Below are 21,798 nucleotides of genomic sequence, written 5' to 3' on the forward strand. Positions count from 1 at the left end.
TAGAAATAACTTATTAATATGGATGAGTTAAAATTATTAGTTTGAAAAATGATAAGAGCGCCCTCTACAATATAAATAACAAACGTAAACAAACCACCTCGCCCGCGAAATTGAAATTTTTCTCTTATTTCTTGCTTAATGTACTCTATAGTCCGCACCCCGTCTGGAAGGTCCAATTTTGGAGAATAAAACCGCGGACTATACAAGCCTTTCTACGGTATGTCCCTTAAATAAATAACATAATATTATTTTTACCTGAAATTTTAATTCAACGTCTTTATCTGATGCTTGTATACTAAAAATCACTGGAGGAGCTGTGGGTGCTGAAAATAATATATTTTTCAGTAAGATCAATTTTTCACATTAATTGAAATTGAAAGCACACATTTTTTCTATTGCTTACATCTGTATCTGAAATTTCACAAGTCTATTATCAAATCAGACCACATCTCCTTATTTATAATGGTAAATTATTTTATGCATACTCAGGGAAAGAACACATTTCTTAACAAATCATTTAGGTAGGTTACTCAAAAATGATGAGCCAAGATTATTGAAGAAAGCATTGGATTCTGTAAACATTAGTTTTTAGATGAAATAACATCACTTGAGCTGATCTTTTCAAACTGCAAAAACCAAAATGATAATACCTGCTGGAAATGTATTTGAAATAACAGCATTGCTTCTATCTCCCCAACCAGCTTCATTTCCAATCTCCAAGACAAAAGAATACCATCTCCATGGTGACAAGGATGTGATATTGATAGAAAAATGTGTTGTGGTAATCTGATTTGTTGCAGAGGTAAAATTTAAATCAGTAGAGTATACACGGTACTTCAAACTCTGACCATTCCATGTATCCATTGAAGGGTCCTGAAAGAATATATATTCAAACTTTTTCTGTGAAAAAATTCATTACTTACTGTAAATTCATAAATTATTGCGTGCATTTATTATTGCGATTTTGGAAGAGTGGACAAGAATGCAAGATTAATTATTGCGATTTAAGGAAAAAGTGCATACGGATAAATGTCTCTGATATCAGAATGCAAGTTCTTATTATTGCGAATCTCACCCAGTCACATTATTCGCATTAATAAAAAACAATGATTTTCTGAATTTACAGCTTATCAAAATGTGGTCAGGTTTAATGTAATAATGTTATATTATAATGTATATCTTTAAATATATGCAGTCAATTAACAGGGGATCTAGTAGAGTAGGGTACCTTAATCTAAGCCTAATCTAAGCTTATCTCAGCTCATTTACAAAAAATCAGATTCAGGGATTCTTTAAGAAGATGAAATTATTTCAGCTAAAACATGGAACCATTTTTCTGTGTGACAGCCTAAGTTAAAGACTTGTTTCTGTGTGACAGCCTATGTTAAAGACTTGTTTCTGTGTGACAGCCTATGTTAAAGACTTGATTCTGTGTGACAGCCTAAGTTAAAGACTTGTTTCTGTGTGACAGCCTATGTTAAAGACTTGTTTCCGTGTGACAGCCTATGTTAAAGACTTGTTTCTGTGTGACAGCCTATGTTAAAGACTAATGTTTCTGTGTGACAGCCTATGTTAAAGGCTTGTTTCTGTGTGACAGCCTATGTTAAAGACTTGTTTCTGTGTGACATGTTAAAGACTTTTTTCTACATACCTGCCATCCTACTTGAATAGCAGTTGATGATAATGTCTGTATTTTTGTGATCTGTGGAACTAAACTTGGAACTGAAAAAAATATAATTTTCTTTAAATCTTAAAGCCACCAGGCTTATTCTTCATTCACTTACCTGTATCAAAATTCACTTTAATTACCTTTTTTTAACTTGAGATTTTAATTAACAAAATTGGAACCAGTAAATCAAATATTCCAAGGAGTGTTATACGAGGAATAATAAAAATCAAACTGGTTCTAAGAATGCCATCTGGACCATATGCTGTTCTATATTGGTTGTCTTAGTCCATTTGGGCAAATTAGTGCTTGCTGGTTGAAGTTTGCTGTGGTGTCAAACATTTCTGGTGAACCCTGCTATCAATTTTTGTATACTTTTAAGTTATTTTGCTCTTCCTGACATTTATATTTCATTACTTTGTTTTGAACAATTTGCAAATCCAGGAAATTAAATATCCATAAAAATACAAGTTTTCCTCAGTTCACAAAAATTGGTATCCATGGAAATAAATGAATCCATAGTAGTAGTGTAAAATATGCATGTAATGAATGATTGTGTCGGACTTTCTTCCATTTCTGTTCAATCTTAAGAATATTTTGTGTTTGGAAATGTTTACATATCAAACAGATGGACAAGACAAAACCAAGTCTCACCATATGATATGGTTTTTTTACCAATCAGTAATAATTTCATCAAAAAGATAAATTGGTCAGGACAGGGCCATGGACATATATATATATATATTTAGTGATCTTCAGACTATCCTTTTAATATCATGTTACAAATATGATTTATTCACATTTATATTTCTTCTTCATCTATGGGATGAAATATAGATTAATTGTGACTTTTCATTGTTCAGTAAATATAAGAAACACCAACCTGAAGCTGCTGTTTTGACATCAACATAGTTTGATAATTCTCCCCACATATCTTCACCACTTTCTTCTGTTGCACCCCTGACCTTGAACTCATACAGAGTGAAAGGCTCAAGGTTACTTATTGTCATGGCAACTGATGGTTTGTTGATATCATTAGTTGTAACAAGGGACATAATCTCTAAAACATAAAACCAGCATGTAATTATGAATCTATATCGTAAACAATTGCAATAATGGGAAATCTCAGACATCACAGGGTTAGATTTCCAATCTCCAACGAAGCTTGTCAAAGTCAGAGACAATAGGAATTCTTACTACAGAGTCTGAGATGTCAGAGTCTTGCATTTTTATTGGTGTTTGATTCTTTTTCTCTCCTGTCAATAATCAAAAGATTTTTATAAAAATCCAATATGTCAGGAAACCATGTGTGTAGGTTGTCTCATTAAGGATTATCAAAGTCCTTTGAATTAAAAGCAGAAGATTTTTGAAAATATTTACAAAAATTACCAATAAATCACAGAAAATAACTTTAAAGGACAATAACTTCAATAAGATGTCAATTGCCAATTGGTCATGTTAACTTATTTGTAGATCTTTCTTTGCTTGATATTTTTGCTGTTTACAGTATATCTCAATCTATAATGATATTCAAGATAATTAACAAAAAAAATTAAAAATTTCCTTTACTCTGCTCCAAAATTTATTTCACCCAGGGCCTGTATAAAGCTGAAAATGCCTTTATTAAAATGTTTTTATGGAACACCCTTCAAAAAAAATTTCGGCAGGGGTTCCCCTGACCCGACTAACCCGCCGGGTCTGGGGGGCATTCACCCAATATAAGTATGCTGAAAGAAAAGATATAATAATGGTTTATAGAAAAAGTAACACTGAATAATTCTGAAAATGGAACATATCAAGGAGAAATTATTAACACCCCCCCCCCCCCAACCCAACTCCCAGAAAAATTTGCACCCCCTGGAAAAAAGTCAAGTCATCCCATTGTAGTCTTACAATAGTTACTTAAGACCCCTTATCATTTTTAAATTAATTTTCAAGTTGTGTCCATTTGAATTTTTTTTTATATTTTTCCCATAGACTTCTATAGTAAACCCCTATGTTCTATTTTTACCAATGGGGACCATGTTGGTTGTAGGGCAGGTTCATCGGATACATTTTTCAATCAAGATACTCTAAAAATAATTGTGGCTGACATTAATTCCATTTGACCAAGTAAATTAAGATGAGAAGATTTTTGTAAAAGATTAAAAACATTTACGAAAAAATAGTGAAAAATTGTCTTTAAAGGGCAATAACTCCTTAAGGGGTCAATAGACAATTTTGGTCATGTTGACCTGATGAACATTTTATCCCTGTTAGATTTGCTCTAAATGGATATAAGAAGATGTGGTACGAGTGCCAATGAGACAACTCTCCATCCAAGTCACAATTTGTAAAAGTAAACCAAATGCTCTAGTTTTAGAGATATAAGCCAAAAACTGCATTTTACCTCTATGTTCAATTTTTATCCATGGTGGCCATCTTGGTAGGTGGGCGCGGTCATCGTAAACATTTTTTAAACTCAAGGATGATTTAGGCCAAGTATGATTTAACTTGGCCCAGTAATTTCAGAAGAAGATTTTTGTAAAAGATTAAAACAATTTACAAAAAAATAGTGAAAAATTGACTTTAAAGGGCAATAACTCCTTCAGGGGTCAATGACAATTTTGGTTATGTTTGACTTATTTGTAGATCTTACTTTGCTGCACATTTTTGCTGTTTACAGTGTATCTCTATCTATTATAATATTCAAGATAATAACCAAAAAACTGCAAAATTTCCTTAAAATTACCAATTCAGGGGCAGCAACCCAACAACCGGTTGTCTGATTTGTCTGAAAATTTCAGGACAGACAGATCTTGACCTGATGAGCATTTTTACCCCCCCTCCCCCTGCCCACCCCATCAGATTTGCTCTAAATGCTTTAGTTTCAGAGATATAAGCAAAAAAAACTGCATTTTACCCCATGTTCTATTTTTAGCCATGGTGGCCATCTTTGTTGATGGGCGGGGCCATCGGATACATTTTTTAAACTAGATACCCTCAGGATGTTTTAGGCCAAGTTTGGTTTAATTTGGCCCAGTAGTTTCAGAGGAAAAGATTTTTGTAAAAGTTTACGGACGACAGCTCACTTGACCCTTTTGGGTCAGGTGAGCTAAAAATAAACAAATACACGGGAATGGTTGACATAGTAAAAAAATTCAAGAAATTAACTCATCTTAAAAAGTTGAGGAAGTTATCACCCTTTAACCTGTGTATGAGAACTGGTTTTCAAATTACTTACCAGTGTTATCTCCCTTTATCTTATACCAGACTTGGTATTTTCTAATCTGGCCATTTGTTTTAGCAGGAATTTCCCATTCTAACTGCACAGTTGAGCTGTTTGAAAACAATATTTTCAAATTTCTTGGTGCTGATGGACCTGTAAAAGGTGTATAAAAATCAAAATGATTGAAAATACTGTAGGGGTTTTACTTCATCAGATATTTCTGGAGACTGTCCAAAAGTAAGGAATGTTGTCAATGGATGTTTACTTTTTTTTTTTATTATTTTCTGCTTTTTTATAATTCAAGTGATAGAGAAGAATTAACCATGGACGAGAGTGTTTAAAAATACCTTCATTTTGAAGCGGTCAGTAGGAAACCTCAAAACATTATCCTATTTTTATTCAAATAATTCTGATCATATTATCAAATCTGTTGCACTAAATTAAAGTTTCCCCTTCAATATTTAAAGAGGACAAACAAAATGAAAAATATAATTTTATTTTACCAGAGTCCATAGTTTTAGCAGATAACACATTACTAAGACTGCCTTCCCCTGCTGGATTATCACCAGACACTACAAACATATACACGGTTCCTGGAGATAAACCAACAACTTCTATCTGTGCATCTGTACTGCCTGCTGTAATTGGTAATCTTTTGTAATCAACATCTATTCTGAAAGTATACAAAGGATACATATATAGTAAAAGTTTAATCAACAATACCTATAAAAGTATTTTCATTACCACAGAACCAAGGAGTTGTTATTCACCTATGCTAAACATGTTTTCTGTTGACTTGCTCTCAGCACAATATCTGAAACCGTGAGCCATTTAGACACTGATGAAAAATTTCATGCTTAAAAGAGCATAACAGAAATTCAAACTATCTTCAAACAGCAGAGCAGTGAAAAGACATCAACATTGTAGCACTTGTTTTGTAAATATAATCAGGTCAATAGATGCTTCCATTCTACCACACTTGACAGGTAAAGTGTTGAATATTTAGGTCACTTTGATAAGAAATTAAGGTGATTTATCACCCTATGGGGAGCAAATTATGCAATGCCCATTATTATCAATTCTAACAGTTCATTCCAACAAAACTACCCCACAAATTTTTTCACAGTACTTAACTATTAATGAAGACTGTATTTTGCCCTCTGAATGTATCATTGATCAAAATCTTCATGGCAAATACTTGAAACATTTACTTTGTTTATACAAGATACTTGAATTAATTTCAATCAATTAGTACCTCAACTAAGGCCAGTGAAACACACTGTTGAACATTCGATGTTTATTCAACTGTATAATTGACTTACTCTTTTTTGTAATATATGATGTACTGAGAGAGTGGTGTGTTTGGTTTCTGTGTTGAAGGTGACCATGTCAAGGTCACAGATGTTGAAGTGAAGGACACAGCTTTTGTCAACACTGGTGGAATAGGAGACTCTGTAATATAACAAATTAAAAAATTTGATCAATTAATATATCAGAATAAATCAGGATAGAAGATACGTTGGACTAACTTGTGTCTAATCCTTTCTGTGCTAATTTGAAAATAAAATATGTTGAAACTACACTGCTAAGAAAAGTGAAAATAATGCACATTTTAAATTTACTTGCCCTGTGTTTAATTGTTCCTACAACAATATTCATTTCAAATAATCTAGTCAAAAGTCAACTCATGATATTAAAAGGAAACCTCAAATTAACCAAAATTAACCAACTGACCATGTCATCAAGGGGTATTAGTCAGGAACTACAAAAAAGAAGTATTTCAAGGTCAATATTGACCAATGTTTTATCAACACTATGCTACTAAACGAAAATAAAATCTGAAAGAAAATTGGGTTATTAATAATTTTCAACTGTTTTCCAATGCATCCAAAAAGGACTGTATGTTTCTCAAGTCCCATCCCTCCCTAAAAAAGTGTGCATCAACCATTTTCAATAAAATAAAACTATATTTGGCAAAAACAACAAAATTTCAGAGGTAAAAAAAAGCCTACACAAAAATTGTCTATGAATGTACCCCCTCCCCCATAGCTTTGCATGCTTTTGATAATTATGATGGATGGCTGTTTAACATCCAATGGCAAATTAAATGCATCTTCAGGTCAAGATCATGTTAATGGGATAAGAATATTAACCCTGCTATGTACGAGACAAACACATTCTTCAACCAACCAGTCTTTACTCTTACTCCATCATGCTGCATGCTTATTGGAGAAGCAGCAAATACCAAGTTTAACGTCTTTGTTATAACCTGGTTAGGTTTTCAAACCCATGTCCTCCCTCACTCAAAAGTCACTAGCTCACTGAGGCAGTACATACTTTGGAAAATGGTTTTTAAGTATGGATGACCCCTCAAAGTGGGGTATACAAATACTCACCTATAACTGAAACTGTGATTGGAAATTCAGTTTTCCCAGCAAGGTTTTCTGCCACACATTTATATTCACCTAGAGTAAACATATACATCATGCATAATTGAGTTGCCAACAACACATAAGTAACCTTCACGGAAGTTTGCTTGTTTGATGACAAGTCTTCTTTCCGAATTGCATATGATTTCATATTGATTACATAAACCACAGACACTTTCAGTTGTTGACACATTTCTACAATAAAATGCTTCGCTGGGCGCAGCTTGATACGACCACAGAGGTCGAACCCTGAACAGTTGGGGCAAGTATGGACACAACATTCAAGCTTGATACAGCTCTGAATTTGGATTGTGATTAAATATTTGACACAGCATAGGTTTCTGACACAGAAAGAATGTGGTCTAAGAACTTGAATTTTTTTAATTTACCTATTATAGTCCAATGTCCAAAATCAAAATACATTGTTAGATTCAGCATATCAAAGAACCCCATATATTCAATTTTTGTTGAAATCAAACAAAGTTTAATTTTGGACCCTTTGGACCAACTTGAAAACTGGGCCCATAATCAAAAATCTAAACACATGTTTAGATTCAGCATATCAAAGAACCCCAAGAATTCAATTTTTGTTAAAATCAAACTAAGTTTAATTTTGGACCCTTTGGACCTTAATGTAGACCAATTTAAATAAAAACGGGACCCAAAATTAAATATCTAAATACACGGTTAGATTTGGAATATAAAAGAACCCCAATAATTCAATTTTTGATGAAATCAAACAAAGTTTAATTTTGGACCCTTTTGACCTCAATATGAACTAATTTGATAGCGGGGCCCACAAATAAAAAATCTAAAATCATGGTTAGATTCAGCATATCAAAGTACCCCATATATTCAATTTTTGTTGAAATCAAAAAAAGTTTAGTTTGGACCCCAACTTGGACCAACTTGAAAACTGGGCCCATAATCAAAAATCTAAACACATGTTTAGATTCAGCATATCAAAGAACCCCAAGAATTCAATTTTTGTTAAAATCAAACTAAGTTTAATTTTGGACCCTTTGGACCTTAATGTAGACCAATTTAAAAAACGGGACCATAAATTAAAAATCTAAAAACACGGTTAGATTTGGCATATCAAAGAACCCTAATAATTCAATTTTTGATGAAATCAAACAAAGTTTAATTTTGGACCCTTTTGACCTCAATATGAACCAATTTGATAGCGGCCCACAAATAAAAAATCTAAATACATGGTTAGATTCAGCATATCAAAGAACCCCATATATTCAATTTTTGTTGAAATCAAACAAAGTTTAATTTTGGACCCTTTGGACCAACTTGAAAACTGGGCCCATAATCAAAAATCTAAACACATGTTTAGATTCAGCATATCAAAGAACCCCAAGAATTCAATTCTTGTTAAAATCAAACTAAGTTTAATTTTGGACCCTTTAGACCTTAATGTAGACCAATTTAAATAAAAACAGGACCCAAAATTAAATATCTAAATACACGGTTAGATTTGGAATATAAAAGAACCCCAATAATTCAATTTTTGATGAAATCAAACAAAGTTTAATTTTGGACCCTTTTGACCTCAATATGAACTAATTTGATAGCGGGGCCCACAAATAAAAAATCTAAAATCATGGTTAGATTCAGCATATCAAAGTACCCCATATATTCAATTCTTGTTGAAATCAAAAAAAGTTTAGTTTGGACCCCAACTTGGACCAACTTGAAAACTGGGCCCATAATCAAAAATCTAAACACATGTTTAGATTCAGCATATCAAAGAACCCCAAGAATTCAATTTTTGTTAAAATCAAACTAAGTTTAATTTTGGACCCTTTGGACCTTAATGTAGACCAATTTAAAAAACGGGACCATAAATTAAAAATCTAAAAACACGGTTAGATTTGGCATATCAAAGAACCCTAATAATTCAATTTTTGATGAAATCAAACAAAGTTTAATTTTGGACCCTTTTGACCTCAATATGAACCAATTTGATAGCGGCCCACAAATAAAAAATCTAAATACATGGTTAGATTCAGCATATCAAAGAACCCCATATATTCAATTTTTGTTGAAATCAAACAAAGTTTAATTTTGGACCCTTTGGACCAACTTGAAAACTGGGCCCATAATCAAAAATCTAAACACATGTTTAGATTCAGCATATCAAAGAACCCCAAGAATTCAATTCTTGTTAAAATCAAACTAAGTTTAATTTTGGACCCTTTAGACCTTAATGTAGACCAATTTAAATAAAAACGGGACCCAAAATTAAATATCTAAATACACGGTTAGATTTGGAATATAAAAGAACCCCAATAATTCAATTTTTGATGAAATCAAACAAAGTTTAATTTTGGACCCTTTTGACCTCAATATGAACTAATTTGATAGCGGGGCCCACAAATAAAAAATCTAAAATCATGGTTAGATTCAGCATATCAAAGTACCCCATATATTCAATTCTTGTTGAAATCAAAAAAAGTTTAATTTTGGACCCCAACTTGAACCAACTTGAAAACTGGGCCCATAATCAAAAATCTAAACACATGTTTAGATTCAGCATATCAAAGAACCCCAAGAATTCAATTTTTGTTAAAATCAAACTAAGTTTAATTTTGGACCCTTTGGACCTTAATGTAGACCAATTTAAAAAACGGGACCATAAATTAAAAATCTAAAAACACGGTTAGATTTGGCATATCAAAGAACCCTAATAATTCAATTTTTGATGAAATCAAACAAAGTTTAATTTTGGACCCTTTTAACCCAATATGAACCAATTTGATAGCGGCCCACAAATAAAAAATCTAAATACATGGTTAGATTCAGCATATCAAAGAACCCCATATATTCAATTTTTGTTGAAATCAAACAAAGTTTAATTTTGGACCCCAATTTGGACCAACTTGAAAACTGGGCCAAAAATCTAAAATCTAAATACATGTTTAGATTCAGCATATCAAAGAACCCCATATATTCAATTTTTGTTGAAATCAAACAAAGTTTAATTTTGGACCCCAACTTGGACCAACTTGAAAACTGGGCCCATATCAAAAAATCTAAACACATGTTTAGATTCAGCATATCAAAGAACCCCAAGAATTCAATTTTTGTTAAAATCAAACTAAGTTAAATTTTGGACCCTTTGGACCTTAATGTAGACCAATTTAAAAAACAGGACCCAAAATTAAAAATCTAAATACACGGTTAGATTTGGCATTTCAAAGAACCTCAATAACTTAATTTTTGATGAAATCAAATGAAGTTTAATTTTGGACCCTTTTGACCTCAATATGAACCAATTTGATAGCAGGGTCCACAAGTAAAAAATCTAAATACATGGTTAGATTCAGCATATCAAAGAACCCCATATATTCAATTTTTGTTGAAATCAAACAAAGTTTAATTTTGGACCCCAATTTGGACCAACTTGAAAACTGGGCCAAAAATCAAAAATCTAAATACATGTTTAGATTCAGCATATCAAAGAACCCCATATATTCAATTTTTGTTAAAATCAAACAAAGTTTAATTTTGGACCCTTAGGACCTTAATGTAGACCAATTTGAAAACTGGACCCAAAATTAAAAATCTAAATACACGGTTAGATTCGGCATAACAAATAAAAAAATGTGGTCAAAGATTTTACAAATCCAATGCACCATACTGTGCAATTAAAGATTACTTCTTGAAATTTTTCAATATTTGAAAGTTAAAAAAAAAACAATATTTGAAGAATAATTCTTTTTAATTTCTGAAATCTGAAATGAGAAAAAATTGACCCCCCACAATTTCTTCCCCCCCCCCTTTTTTTCCCCAAAAAATTCTTTCCCTCAAGATATGGTCATAATCTCATTTCATATTTCCAATGGAGTTTGCAACCATAACTACCCATTTAAATTTACCATAGTGCTAACTTAATCTATTTTATAATAGAATTTAAAATATAGTGTCAAATCTTTCATATGGATTTTTTTTTTAAAAAAAGATGCAACATTTGCAGATATTTTTACTGGTCTTCCTTTATAAATATGCATTTCTTTAAACATAATTTAAAAGCAGTGTAAGGGAAGTAACCAAAACATTGTATTTGGATTACCTCCCTTACACTGTTTTAAATTATCTTAATTGTTCATTAACAATTACTTAATACATAATTTAAAAGCAGTGTAAGGGAGATAATTTCAATGATGTATTTGATTTATCTCCCTTACACTGCTTTAAATTATGTTTTGTACTAAAGTATTTGTCCATTAACCAGGACAACCTTGTTTTTCCCCTTTTTTGCCCCTAATTCCTAAACGGTTTGAGCCATAACCCCCCAAAGCAAATCCTAACCATCCCTTTGCGGTATGGAAACTTGTAGTATAATTTCAGAGAGATCCATACACCGTTCCACAGTTATTGTCTGGAAACTAGAAAATGCTTATTTTTGGCCCCTTTTTGGCCCCTAATTCCTTAACTGTTGGTACCATAACCCCCAAAATCAATCCCCACCTTCCTTTTGTGGTATTGAACCTTATGGTAAAATTTCAAAGAGATCCATTCACTTAAACTGAAGTTAGAGTGCGAAAACCAATGTGTCTTCGGACGACGACGACGACAACGACGATGACGACAACGTCATACCAATATACGACCGCAAAAATTTTTTGCGGTCGTATAAAAACCAGTATATAATAAATATAGCAGGCTACAACTGTATCAAATCAAAACTTCTATCATAATCGCCACAAGCTAAAGTGCTTTGATCACCAGACTGCTACAAAGATGCCAGTATTGCACCAAAGTGCCTTATGGTACAAAATACAGCTTCATAAGAACTAAAATATTTTTTTGGGAAAGATAGATTATCGTTATCAAGGAGCAATATGACCTTAAAGTTTTATGGCACGCAGTATATCAAATGAGGTTAACAATTAGGTTATTAAATATTTACATCAAGAGTAGCAGAAAATTTGTCAAATATTGTACTGTTTCTTGCTCTTTTTATTGTGTATAGAGTATTCTATTTTGATGTAATCTATTCTTACAAAAAGGAGACGAGATAACATGAGGAAATAAAAATATAGGCCAAGCATCCTATCATATGTAAAAACAAATTCTGATGTTACAAGGCTAACAGTCAGCGAATTAGTAAGATGAGGGTAAAATCAACACTATTATTTTTACATTCAAACAATTTCACATTTCAGAATCTAATTTTAAGCAACCTTGGGACTATTTTTCATAAACATATACCAAAATGTTGGGATTGCATGATGAACAATGAATATTCAACAAATTTTATGGTTTTATTTTTGTTTATGTTGTTAGGTTGCTGCTTCAATGATGTTAACATCAATTTCCCTTTTTATTATTGAAAAACAAGAATGTGCCCATAGTACACGGATGCCCCACTCACACTATCATTTTCTATGTTCAGTGGACTGTGAAACTGGGGTCAAAACTCTAATCTGGCATTAAAATTAGAAAGATCATAACATAGGGAACATGTATACTAAGTTTCAAGTTGATTGGACTTCAACTTCATCAAAAACTACATTGACCAAAAACTTTAACCTGAAGCGGGACAGAAGGACGGACGAACAGATGAACGAACGAACGAACGAACGAACGAACGAACGGACGCACAGACGCACAGACCGAATAACAAAATGCCCCTCTACTATCGTAGGTGGGGGATAAAAACTTAAAAACAGACATTCGTTGTCTCATTGGCACTCATACAATATCTTCTTATTTCTATTCAACCAGAATTGTTGTGTTTCAGGATATAACTTATTATTAGACCTTTAAAATCAACAATTAGAACCTACCTTTATCTGAAACTTTGGCATATTTAATAAAGAGTTTGTTTTGTGCTGGTATAGTCACTCTGCCATCCAGTGATGGGACAACTGCTGTTTCTTGGTGGAACCATTTTATTGTTGGATTTGGTATACCATTAACTGTGCAAGTTAAATCAAGCTCTTGGTTCAGATAGACTACAGGATCTCCATTTATGGCTTGTATTCTTGGTAAAACTGAAACAAAATCTTATGATGAAAAATTTGTTGTTCAGAAAAGCAATTACTGTATTAATAAACTGTTATCACAGAGATATGTCTTGCCTTTTTGTAATTTTGATAATGCAAATGTTGAAATTAAAATAGCAATACTTTAACATGTAAGTTATGCAAATATTCAAAGTCAATGAACCATGACTGAAGATACATGGCTAAACAATCTCTATGGAAATGAGATGTGCCAATGTTAATACAACTGCATACCAAATACCATTGACTTATAATAAGTTGTTCCCTTTAAACAAACCTAAACACAAACATTAACTTGTAAACTATGTAAAAGTTTCAAAGTCAATGAACCATGAAGAGGGGGTGGGGCTATATAATCTCTATGGAAATGATACTTGCAAATGCCAATACATTTGCATACCAAATATCATTGACTTAACATTAGCAGTTCATCTTAAACTGATCTAATCACAAACTAAAACATGTAAACTAAGCAAAAGTTTCAAAGTCAATAGACCATGACTGAGGGGGCGGGGCCAAATATTCTCCATGGACATGAGATGTGCCAATGCTAATACAACTGCATACCAAATATCATTGACCTACCACTTGTGGTTCACCATAAACTAGACCTAATCACAAACTAATACATTGTTGACGCTGCCGCCGCCACCAACACTGGAAACAGCATACCTATGTCTCGCTTTTTGACTCTGTCAAGGCGCGACAAAAACTGTCTTGAAAAATAATCAAACAGATACCTATATATAGATATTCTATTGGGAACTATTATTGCAAGTAACATCATTACTTGGATTATATCCATTCATTGGGAAGAAAATGTTGGAAGCTTTTTTCTGAAAAAATGTTTCCCTGCAATATTGATAAGGGACAAGAAACGGCAATGTCCTTGTTTTGCATAAATATGAAAAAAATCTGAACATGGAAGATCACAACATGAAGCTACCATGTTTTCATAAAGATGAATATGTTTAAAACATTTATGAAAAAAAACAATTTTCTAATTGTTTTTATAAGGAAAGTGACTGATACGCAACTTTACCTTATATGTGGTAAAAAAGTATGTAAATGTGATATATTTTATTATTTCTGAGTTGAAATAACTTCAAAATATAAAAAGAAAGAAGTCTTTAAACTTTGTTTCAAAATCATAGTTTGAAGACAATAACAGTCATCACTGTGGCTATATCACTATAATAATAATTATAATATTACATTTGTTTTTGTAACTACAACATTTAATCAATAATAATTCATTTCAGGACAAAAAAAAGTTGTAATGTCCTTACTCCTTTCACTTTCCAAAGAATTGGGTTGCAACAAAGACTTTATTGAAAAAAAAAAACAACCTGCAAACTTAATTCAATTCAAATATGTAACTATGTACTATGCTGATGACTGGAGACTAAAATTAAATATAATGTATCATTACAATACTGTAAGGAGAGGTAAATCACTTAAATTTATCAAATTGAATAAAACATCCTAAAAAATCAAGGTACAAGGGCTACAGAAAACTAGATTATAAAATTTCTACAGAGCAGTACAAATCATACCATGCACACTTAACCTCCCATCCCTGGTGGCAGCTTCCAGAATGTTAGAGGCTACACAGGTATACAATCCAACATGGCGCCATGTTACTATGGCAACATGTATTCCATGATTATCACTAGATACAATAATACCTGGTGGAAGCAGGTTAGTACCCTGAAAAATATATGAAAAATATATACCCTGAAATAGATATGTTTACAGGTTGTCAATTTTCAAATATCATCAAAATTGAGTTGAGAATACTTCATCACAACCAAGTAAAACTATGAGCTACTGCTCAATTATATAACCTCTGCTTTAAGAATTCATTGAATAGGATGATGATGAGCTATGAATCTGAAAACACATCACACGGTAAAGCATGCCCACATAAAACCTGAAAACAAATTTTAAGAAGCTCTTGTTTGTAGTTCTTTAGAAAAATTTCATGAGACTGACAGACATACAGACATACAGACTTGAATTATTAGTAATATTTTCTCATAATGTTAATTCTTACATTAAACAGCCAAGAAACTGTTGGAGTTGGATGACCTCTGACCTCACAATCCATGTCCACAGACAGGCCAAGGATTACAGTTTTGTCCAACGGCGACTTAATAAACTCTGGTTTCACTACAACAATAAAACAATTTTGAATAGTCAAAACAAAAATTTTTAACTAATATTGTTTAGGATAATGAACAAGAAATGTGCCTTCTGGAGCATCTGAGATCACTCTCTGTTTTTGACGGGGCGTGTGTTGCTCAGTCATTTTTTCTATATACTGTAAATTCAGAAATTATTGGGAGGTTTTTATTATTGCGATAATACAACTAGGTGATAATCACAATAATAAGAACTCACATTCTGATATCTGATGCATATAAGTGTATTCAGATTTTCCTGAAATCGCAATAATAAGTCTCCAATTTTTGTCCTTTCTCAAAAATACCTATTCCATGTTTTTTTTTTTGTCTGTTTTTCTTGATTTTATGGTTTAAGATTGTCCCCTTAGTATCTTCCACCTCTTTTTCATACTACTGCTCTATATTTACATTATAACAGCTGTTGTAAATGTTACTTAAATATCCTATTCTAATACAAGCATCATTACAATCATCATACCTTCTCTAACTTAGCCTAGCTTGTGTCAGATTCTACTTCTGTATGATAAAGGTGCCTAGGACATGATAAATCCTAAGATATAGTCCATATGAGCAAGTCACAGCAGTGCAATTTCTAAACTTATGAAAGAATTTAAAGACATTCAATAAGAAGAAAATAGTGCCAGAATGTCGGATTTTCCAACTACTGTGAATTCATTTTTATTCGTGGGATTCAAATTTTCGTGGATTTCATGGGTATAGTTGAGCCACAAATTTAGATGTTCAACAAAACAACAGTGCACAAGCTGAAATGTCTCGCCTGTTTTCCTGACCATTGATTTTATGTTGAAAGTCTTAAAGACAAAGGTTTTACTACAAGTATCACATAAACTTATCATTCTTAAAGATCCATGACAATGAGGTCAAGGTCAGATAAAATCTGTCATACAGACATGTACACCTTACAATTATTCCATACACCAAATATAGTTGACCCATTGCTTATGGATATCAAAAAACAGACCAAAACACAAAAACTTAATGTTAACCAATGAACCATGGAAATGAGGTCAAGGTCAGATGATACTGGATAGACAGTCATGTACACCTTACAATCATTCCATACACCAATTATAGTTGACCTATTGCTATTAGTATTTGAAAAACAGACCAAACTTAACATTGACCAATGAACCATGAAAATGAGGTCAAGGTCAGATGAAACCTGCTAGTTTGATGTTAACCCTGTCTGACGGACATGTAGACGTTGCAAGGAACCCATATACCAAATACAGTTAACCTATTACTCATAATAATTGAGAAATTCACATGACAAAAAAACTCAAATTTTTTTTCAAGCAGTCATTGAACCATGAAAATGAGGTCAAGGACAATGGGCATATGACAGACGGAAACTTCATGACATAAGGTATCTGCATACAAGGTATGAAGCATCCAGGTCTTCTACCTTCTGAAATATAATGCTTTATACAAATAGTTTACGCCGCTGTCGCCGCTGGATAGTAATACCTATGTCTCGCATACTGTGACTTTCGTCGCAGGTGAGACAATAAAACCATGTAATTAAATATCTGCAAAAATACAATTTTTCATCAGTCCATGAAAACTGGTACCATGAAAATAAATAAATCTACAGTACTTCCTTTATATACAACATCTTTGCTGATGTAAATATGTCTAAATTTCAGTTCCAATACAAGTATAAATTTCTGTAACTTAGGATTTTTCATTTCCAATTTTAAAACTTTTTATTTAATATGAGGCTTGTGAGTTGCATATTTTATTTATCTAGATTCATTGACAAATGACTTATCATCATTGCATAACTTACAGTGGAAATATTTCATTAATATTTGTATACGAGGTGGAAAATAACGCTCTTTTTATTTCTGCAATAACCCTTAAGGTTATGGCAAAAATGTAGTAAAAATATTGATGGATACATACTGTTAACTGTGACAGTTGCCATACCAAAAACTGCACCAGCCATATTAAATGCATGACAGGTATAGATTCCTGCATCATAAAGATCAACTTTCTTCACAGTAAGGTCAGATAACCCGATAAGAATCCTGTCACTTGAAATAATATCTTTTCCATCTAAAAACAATACCATGAATAGATGAATTACATTGTCTTGAGAGATAATAATTGTGTTCTATGGCCTTTTGGTGTAAAATGTATAAATTTTCGTCTATTTTATGTATGCTTCTTCAAATCAACATAATATGTTGTACACACTATACTAATATAAGGCAAAATTATCTCAAATATTATATTTCCCGATCGTCCACAAGACTAGAGGGACACAAGATTTTATTATAATCTATTTTTATTTACAAAATAATATTTATACGGATAAACAATAAATTCATATGTATAAACATGAATACCAAACAGAAAAATCATGAAAATAATATATAAATATATTAACAATATTTAAACTGCCAATACATGTTTTTACTCTGTCATAAATGAACACACCAGCCAGGAAAAACCAACTACACCCAAGTTACCTCAGTCAAAATGGAAACCTGTGTCCAAACCCTAATGCTCGGAAGATCATTTTAAAAATATGAAAATGTAAACAATAACATGAATAAACATATAATTAGAACTTGACCAGTTCTAAGTTGGCGAGAGAATGGTCTTATAGGTAAATTAACCCCTGAAAAATGACCAGTCACATGATACTACAGTTGTTATCCTGTGTCCATAAAATTGAGAATGGAAATGGGGAATATGTCAAAGAGACAACAACCCGACCGAAGAGCAGACAACAGCTGAAGGCCACCAATGGGTCTTCAACGCAGCGAGAAAATCCCGCACCCGGAGGTGGTCCTCAGCTGGCCCCTAAATAAAATTGTGTACTAGTTCAGTGAAAATGGACGTCACACTAAACTCCAAAACATATAAATGAACTAAAATTAAAAATAACATACAAGACTAACAAAGGCCAGAGGCTCCTGACTTGGGACAAGTGCAAAAATGCGGCGGGGTTAAACATGTTTTGTGAGATCTCAACCCTCCCCCTACACCTCTAGCCAATGTAGAATAAAGAAACACATAGCAATACGCACAGTAAAACTCAGTTCAAAAGAAGTCTGAGTCCGATGTCAGAATAGGTAACAAAAGAAACTAAGCAAAATGACAATGATACATAAATGAACAAAGGACTACTAGCAGTTACTGACATGCCAGCTCCAGACCTCAATTAAACTGATTGAAAGATTATGTCTTCATCATATGAAAATCAAGTACAATCCCTCCCGTAAGGGGTTTAGTATCATACCATCATAAAATATATGAGAAGAACATAACCTGTATCATGCCAATAACTGGTTTTAGAATAAATGCGTTTATTTCCGATGCAAAGACCCTATGAGTGAATCAATATTAATACCAAAATATGCAATCCTTAATGACTTGACAATGGTATCGTAACTATATCCTTTCCGAATAAGTCTGTTTAAAGGTTTGGTTAGCTTTTGAGGTGAATGCCGACATTTTTGTGCTTTGTAAAGAATATTACCATACATGTATATATGAAAGAACTGTAAGTACAATAATTTTCCTCTAAACTTCGAAACACGGAAAACTATTAGTCATCATACCATGAATAAAACCAAAATTCCCTAGATTGCAGTGAATAAGTTCAACTTTTAAAAAGCAAAAGTTAGAATTCTAGCATTTTCATTTTTTTATTTTAAACTGCAACAATATGAAATTTGTAGATTTTTTACCAATATTTACTAGGAGTTAAAACTAACCTTTTAACCACTGAATAGTGGGTTTAGGATCTCCGTTTACATAGCAAGGTAGTACCAAATCATTGTCTGATATAACTGTGACTGATTCAGTAAAATCTACAATAACTGGTGGCACTGAAATACAGCAGGAAACAATAGATAAATATGTACCATTGATGTTTCTTTTTCTACTCTTGTGTTCATATCTGAAAACATATAAAAAATCTTGAGGTAAACTATTTCAAAGGAGCCATTACCTCCAACAAAGAGAGAATCTCCATCGAGCAAAATGAAAATCTCAGCCATCAACGTCTTTTGGCTCTCAATAACCTCTAAAAGGATCAACCCAAAGTTTCTCAAGAAAGGGGTACTCTATTAGCTGCTCCAAGTATAGATTAACAGGTTTTCTACACACTGGTGTCGTAAAATATCGGCCACAAGCCACAATGTGAACCTTTCTGGTGAGTGTGTTCAGACAAAAATTAAAAGTACGATACCAGTAGAAAATATTTATTACCTAGAACTTTCAAATAAGCAGTAGATTCAGCTTCACCATATACATTTGTAGCTTTACATGTATAAAGTCCTTCTCTTATCTTGTTAACATTTGCCATGTGAAGTTCTTGGTTCTGATTCCTGTAAATTACATGCAGATTATAACAAAATAAAAGGTTCTTTTATAAGATGGTAGAAACTAGGAATCTTCTTTGAAATTAAGGGTGACAAGTATCAATACAACTTTCTATTTAACATTGAACAAAAGCTTAACAAGAATTTGTGTCCATAGGACAACATGCCCTGCTTGCACTTGCATAATTTGCCTTGTTCAGTGAACCATTAAATCAGGGAAAAAACAGTAAGTTTGCATACAATTGAAACAAGAGGCTCATGATCATGAGCCTCTTATCGCTCACCTGTAATTTCAGTTTCAGGCATTCGACTTATTTGTAGATCTTACTTTGCTGAACAATTTTGTCATTTACACTTTCTCTCTTTCTATAATAACATTAAAGATAATACATAACCCAAAACTGTAAACTTCCTAAAAATTAACTTTTTCTGGACAGTAACCCAACAATAAGTTGTCCTATTGGTCTGAAGATTACTTGACAGATAGATCTAAACCTGTTTTACACTTTCACCTATGTCAGTTTTGCTCTTACTGCTTTAGTTTTTGAGATGAAAGCCAAAAACTTTATTTGACCCCTATGTTCTATTTTTAGACTCTGCCGCCATGTTTTTGAATGGATCAAATCCCCAAATACAATCTATAAACTAGATACCCTACGATCATTCAATTAAAGTTTTTAAGTATTTTGCCCAGTAGTTTCAGAGAAGAAGATTTTTGAAAAAGTAATTAGACTTTCACAAAAAATGTTAAAAAAAACGTTTGAAAGGGCAATAACTCCTCAAGGGGTCAATTGACTATTTTGATCATGTTGACTTATTTGTAGATCTTACTTAGCTGAACATTTATTGCCATTTATACTTTCTCTCTATATATTATAATATTAAAGAAAATAACCAAAAACAGTAAAATTTAATAAAAATAAACTACTTCCAACAGTAACCCATTAATGGGTTGTCGAACTTGTCTGAAAATTTCATAACAGATAGATCATGACCCATTTATCACTTGAACTCCCTTTCACTTTTGCTCTAACTGCTGTAGTTTTTGAGATATAAGCCAAAAACTGCTTTTGTCCCCTATGTTCTATTTTTAGCCATGGCGGCCATGTTTGTCGATGGATCAAAACTTCGGATGCAATTTATCAACTAGATACCCTTAGGAACATTCAGTTAAAGTTTGGAAGTATTTGGCCCATTATTTTGAGAGAAGAAGATTTTTGAAAAAGACTTGCACGAAAAAATGTAAAAAATAAATGTTTCAAGGAAGGAGTCAATTGACTATTTCGATCATTTGACTTATTTGTAGATCCTACTTAGCTGAACATTTTTGCCATTTACACTTTCTCTCTATCTATTATAATATTAAAGATAATAACCAAAAACAGTAAAATTTCATAAAAATTTACTATTTCCAACAGTAACCCTACAATGGGAGGTCCAATTGGTCTGAAAATTTCATAGCAGATAGATCTTGACTTATTCATCTTTTTAACTCCATGTCACTTTTGCTCTAACTGCTTTAGTTTTTGAGATAAAAGCCAAAAACTGCATTTGACCCCTATGTTCTATTTTTAGCCATGGCGGCCATGTTTGTTAATGGATCAAAACTTCGGATACAATTTATAAACCAGTTACCCTAAGGAACATTCAGTTAGATTTTAGAAGTATTAGGCCCAGTAGTTTCAGAGGAGAAGATTTTTAAATGTTAGCAAACATGATGAATAAATTGTGTAAAATTGTCTTTAAAGGGCAATAACTGCTTAAGGGGTCAATTGACAATTTTGGTCATATTAACTTTTTGTAGATCTTACTTTGCTGAACATTTTTGCTATTTACAGTTTATCTTTATCTTCAATAATATTCAAGATAATAACCAAAAACTGCAAAATTTCCTTAAAATTACCAATTTAGTGGCAGCAACCCAACAA

General features: G+C 32.5%; 1 protein-coding gene and 1 long non-coding RNA gene across 4 annotated transcripts in view; both read right to left on the reverse strand.

The window, feature by feature from the left end:
- LOC127727671 (cell adhesion molecule DSCAML1-like) overlaps positions 1-21,798 on the reverse strand; it is a 73,503-nt gene that overhangs the window by 40,527 nt on the left and 11,178 nt on the right. Inside the window, exons 7-19 of the mRNA XM_052234787.1 lie at positions 19,758-19,876; positions 19,262-19,375; positions 15,383-15,498; positions 14,883-15,036; positions 13,108-13,314; positions 7,271-7,426; positions 6,197-6,326; positions 5,378-5,547; positions 4,890-5,027; positions 2,550-2,726; positions 1,652-1,722; positions 651-873; positions 256-323 (exon numbers count right to left, since the gene is read on the reverse strand). Of these exons, the coding sequence (XP_052090747.1) occupies positions 256-323; positions 651-873; positions 1,652-1,722; positions 2,550-2,726; positions 4,890-5,027; positions 5,378-5,547; positions 6,197-6,326; positions 7,271-7,426; positions 13,108-13,314; positions 14,883-15,036; positions 15,383-15,498; positions 19,262-19,375; positions 19,758-19,876 (1,843 nt within the window). The remainder of the gene's footprint in view (positions 1-255; positions 324-650; positions 874-1,651; positions 1,723-2,549; positions 2,727-4,889; positions 5,028-5,377; positions 5,548-6,196; positions 6,327-7,270; positions 7,427-13,107; positions 13,315-14,882; positions 15,037-15,382; positions 15,499-19,261; positions 19,376-19,757; positions 19,877-21,798) is intronic.
- On the reverse strand, positions 7,802-10,066 carry LOC127728187 (uncharacterized). Of its 3 annotated transcripts, none has more exons than XR_007994026.1 (2): positions 9,395-10,066; positions 7,802-7,931 (listed from the first exon to the last, which is right to left on the reverse strand). It is a non-coding gene; the product is annotated as an uncharacterized LOC127728187 (long non-coding RNA). The 3 variants fall into 3 exon arrangements; XR_007994024.1 differs by lacking the exon at positions 9,395-10,066 and adding an exon at positions 8,602-8,745; XR_007994025.1 differs by lacking the exons at positions 7,802-7,931; positions 9,395-10,066 and adding exons at positions 8,203-8,331; positions 8,602-8,745.

This window comes from Mytilus californianus, unplaced genomic scaffold (genome assembly GCF_021869535.1).
Source record: "Mytilus californianus isolate M0D057914Y unplaced genomic scaffold, xbMytCali1.0.p SCAF_2, whole genome shotgun sequence".
NCBI lineage: Eukaryota > Metazoa > Mollusca > Bivalvia > Mytilida > Mytilidae > Mytilus > Mytilus californianus.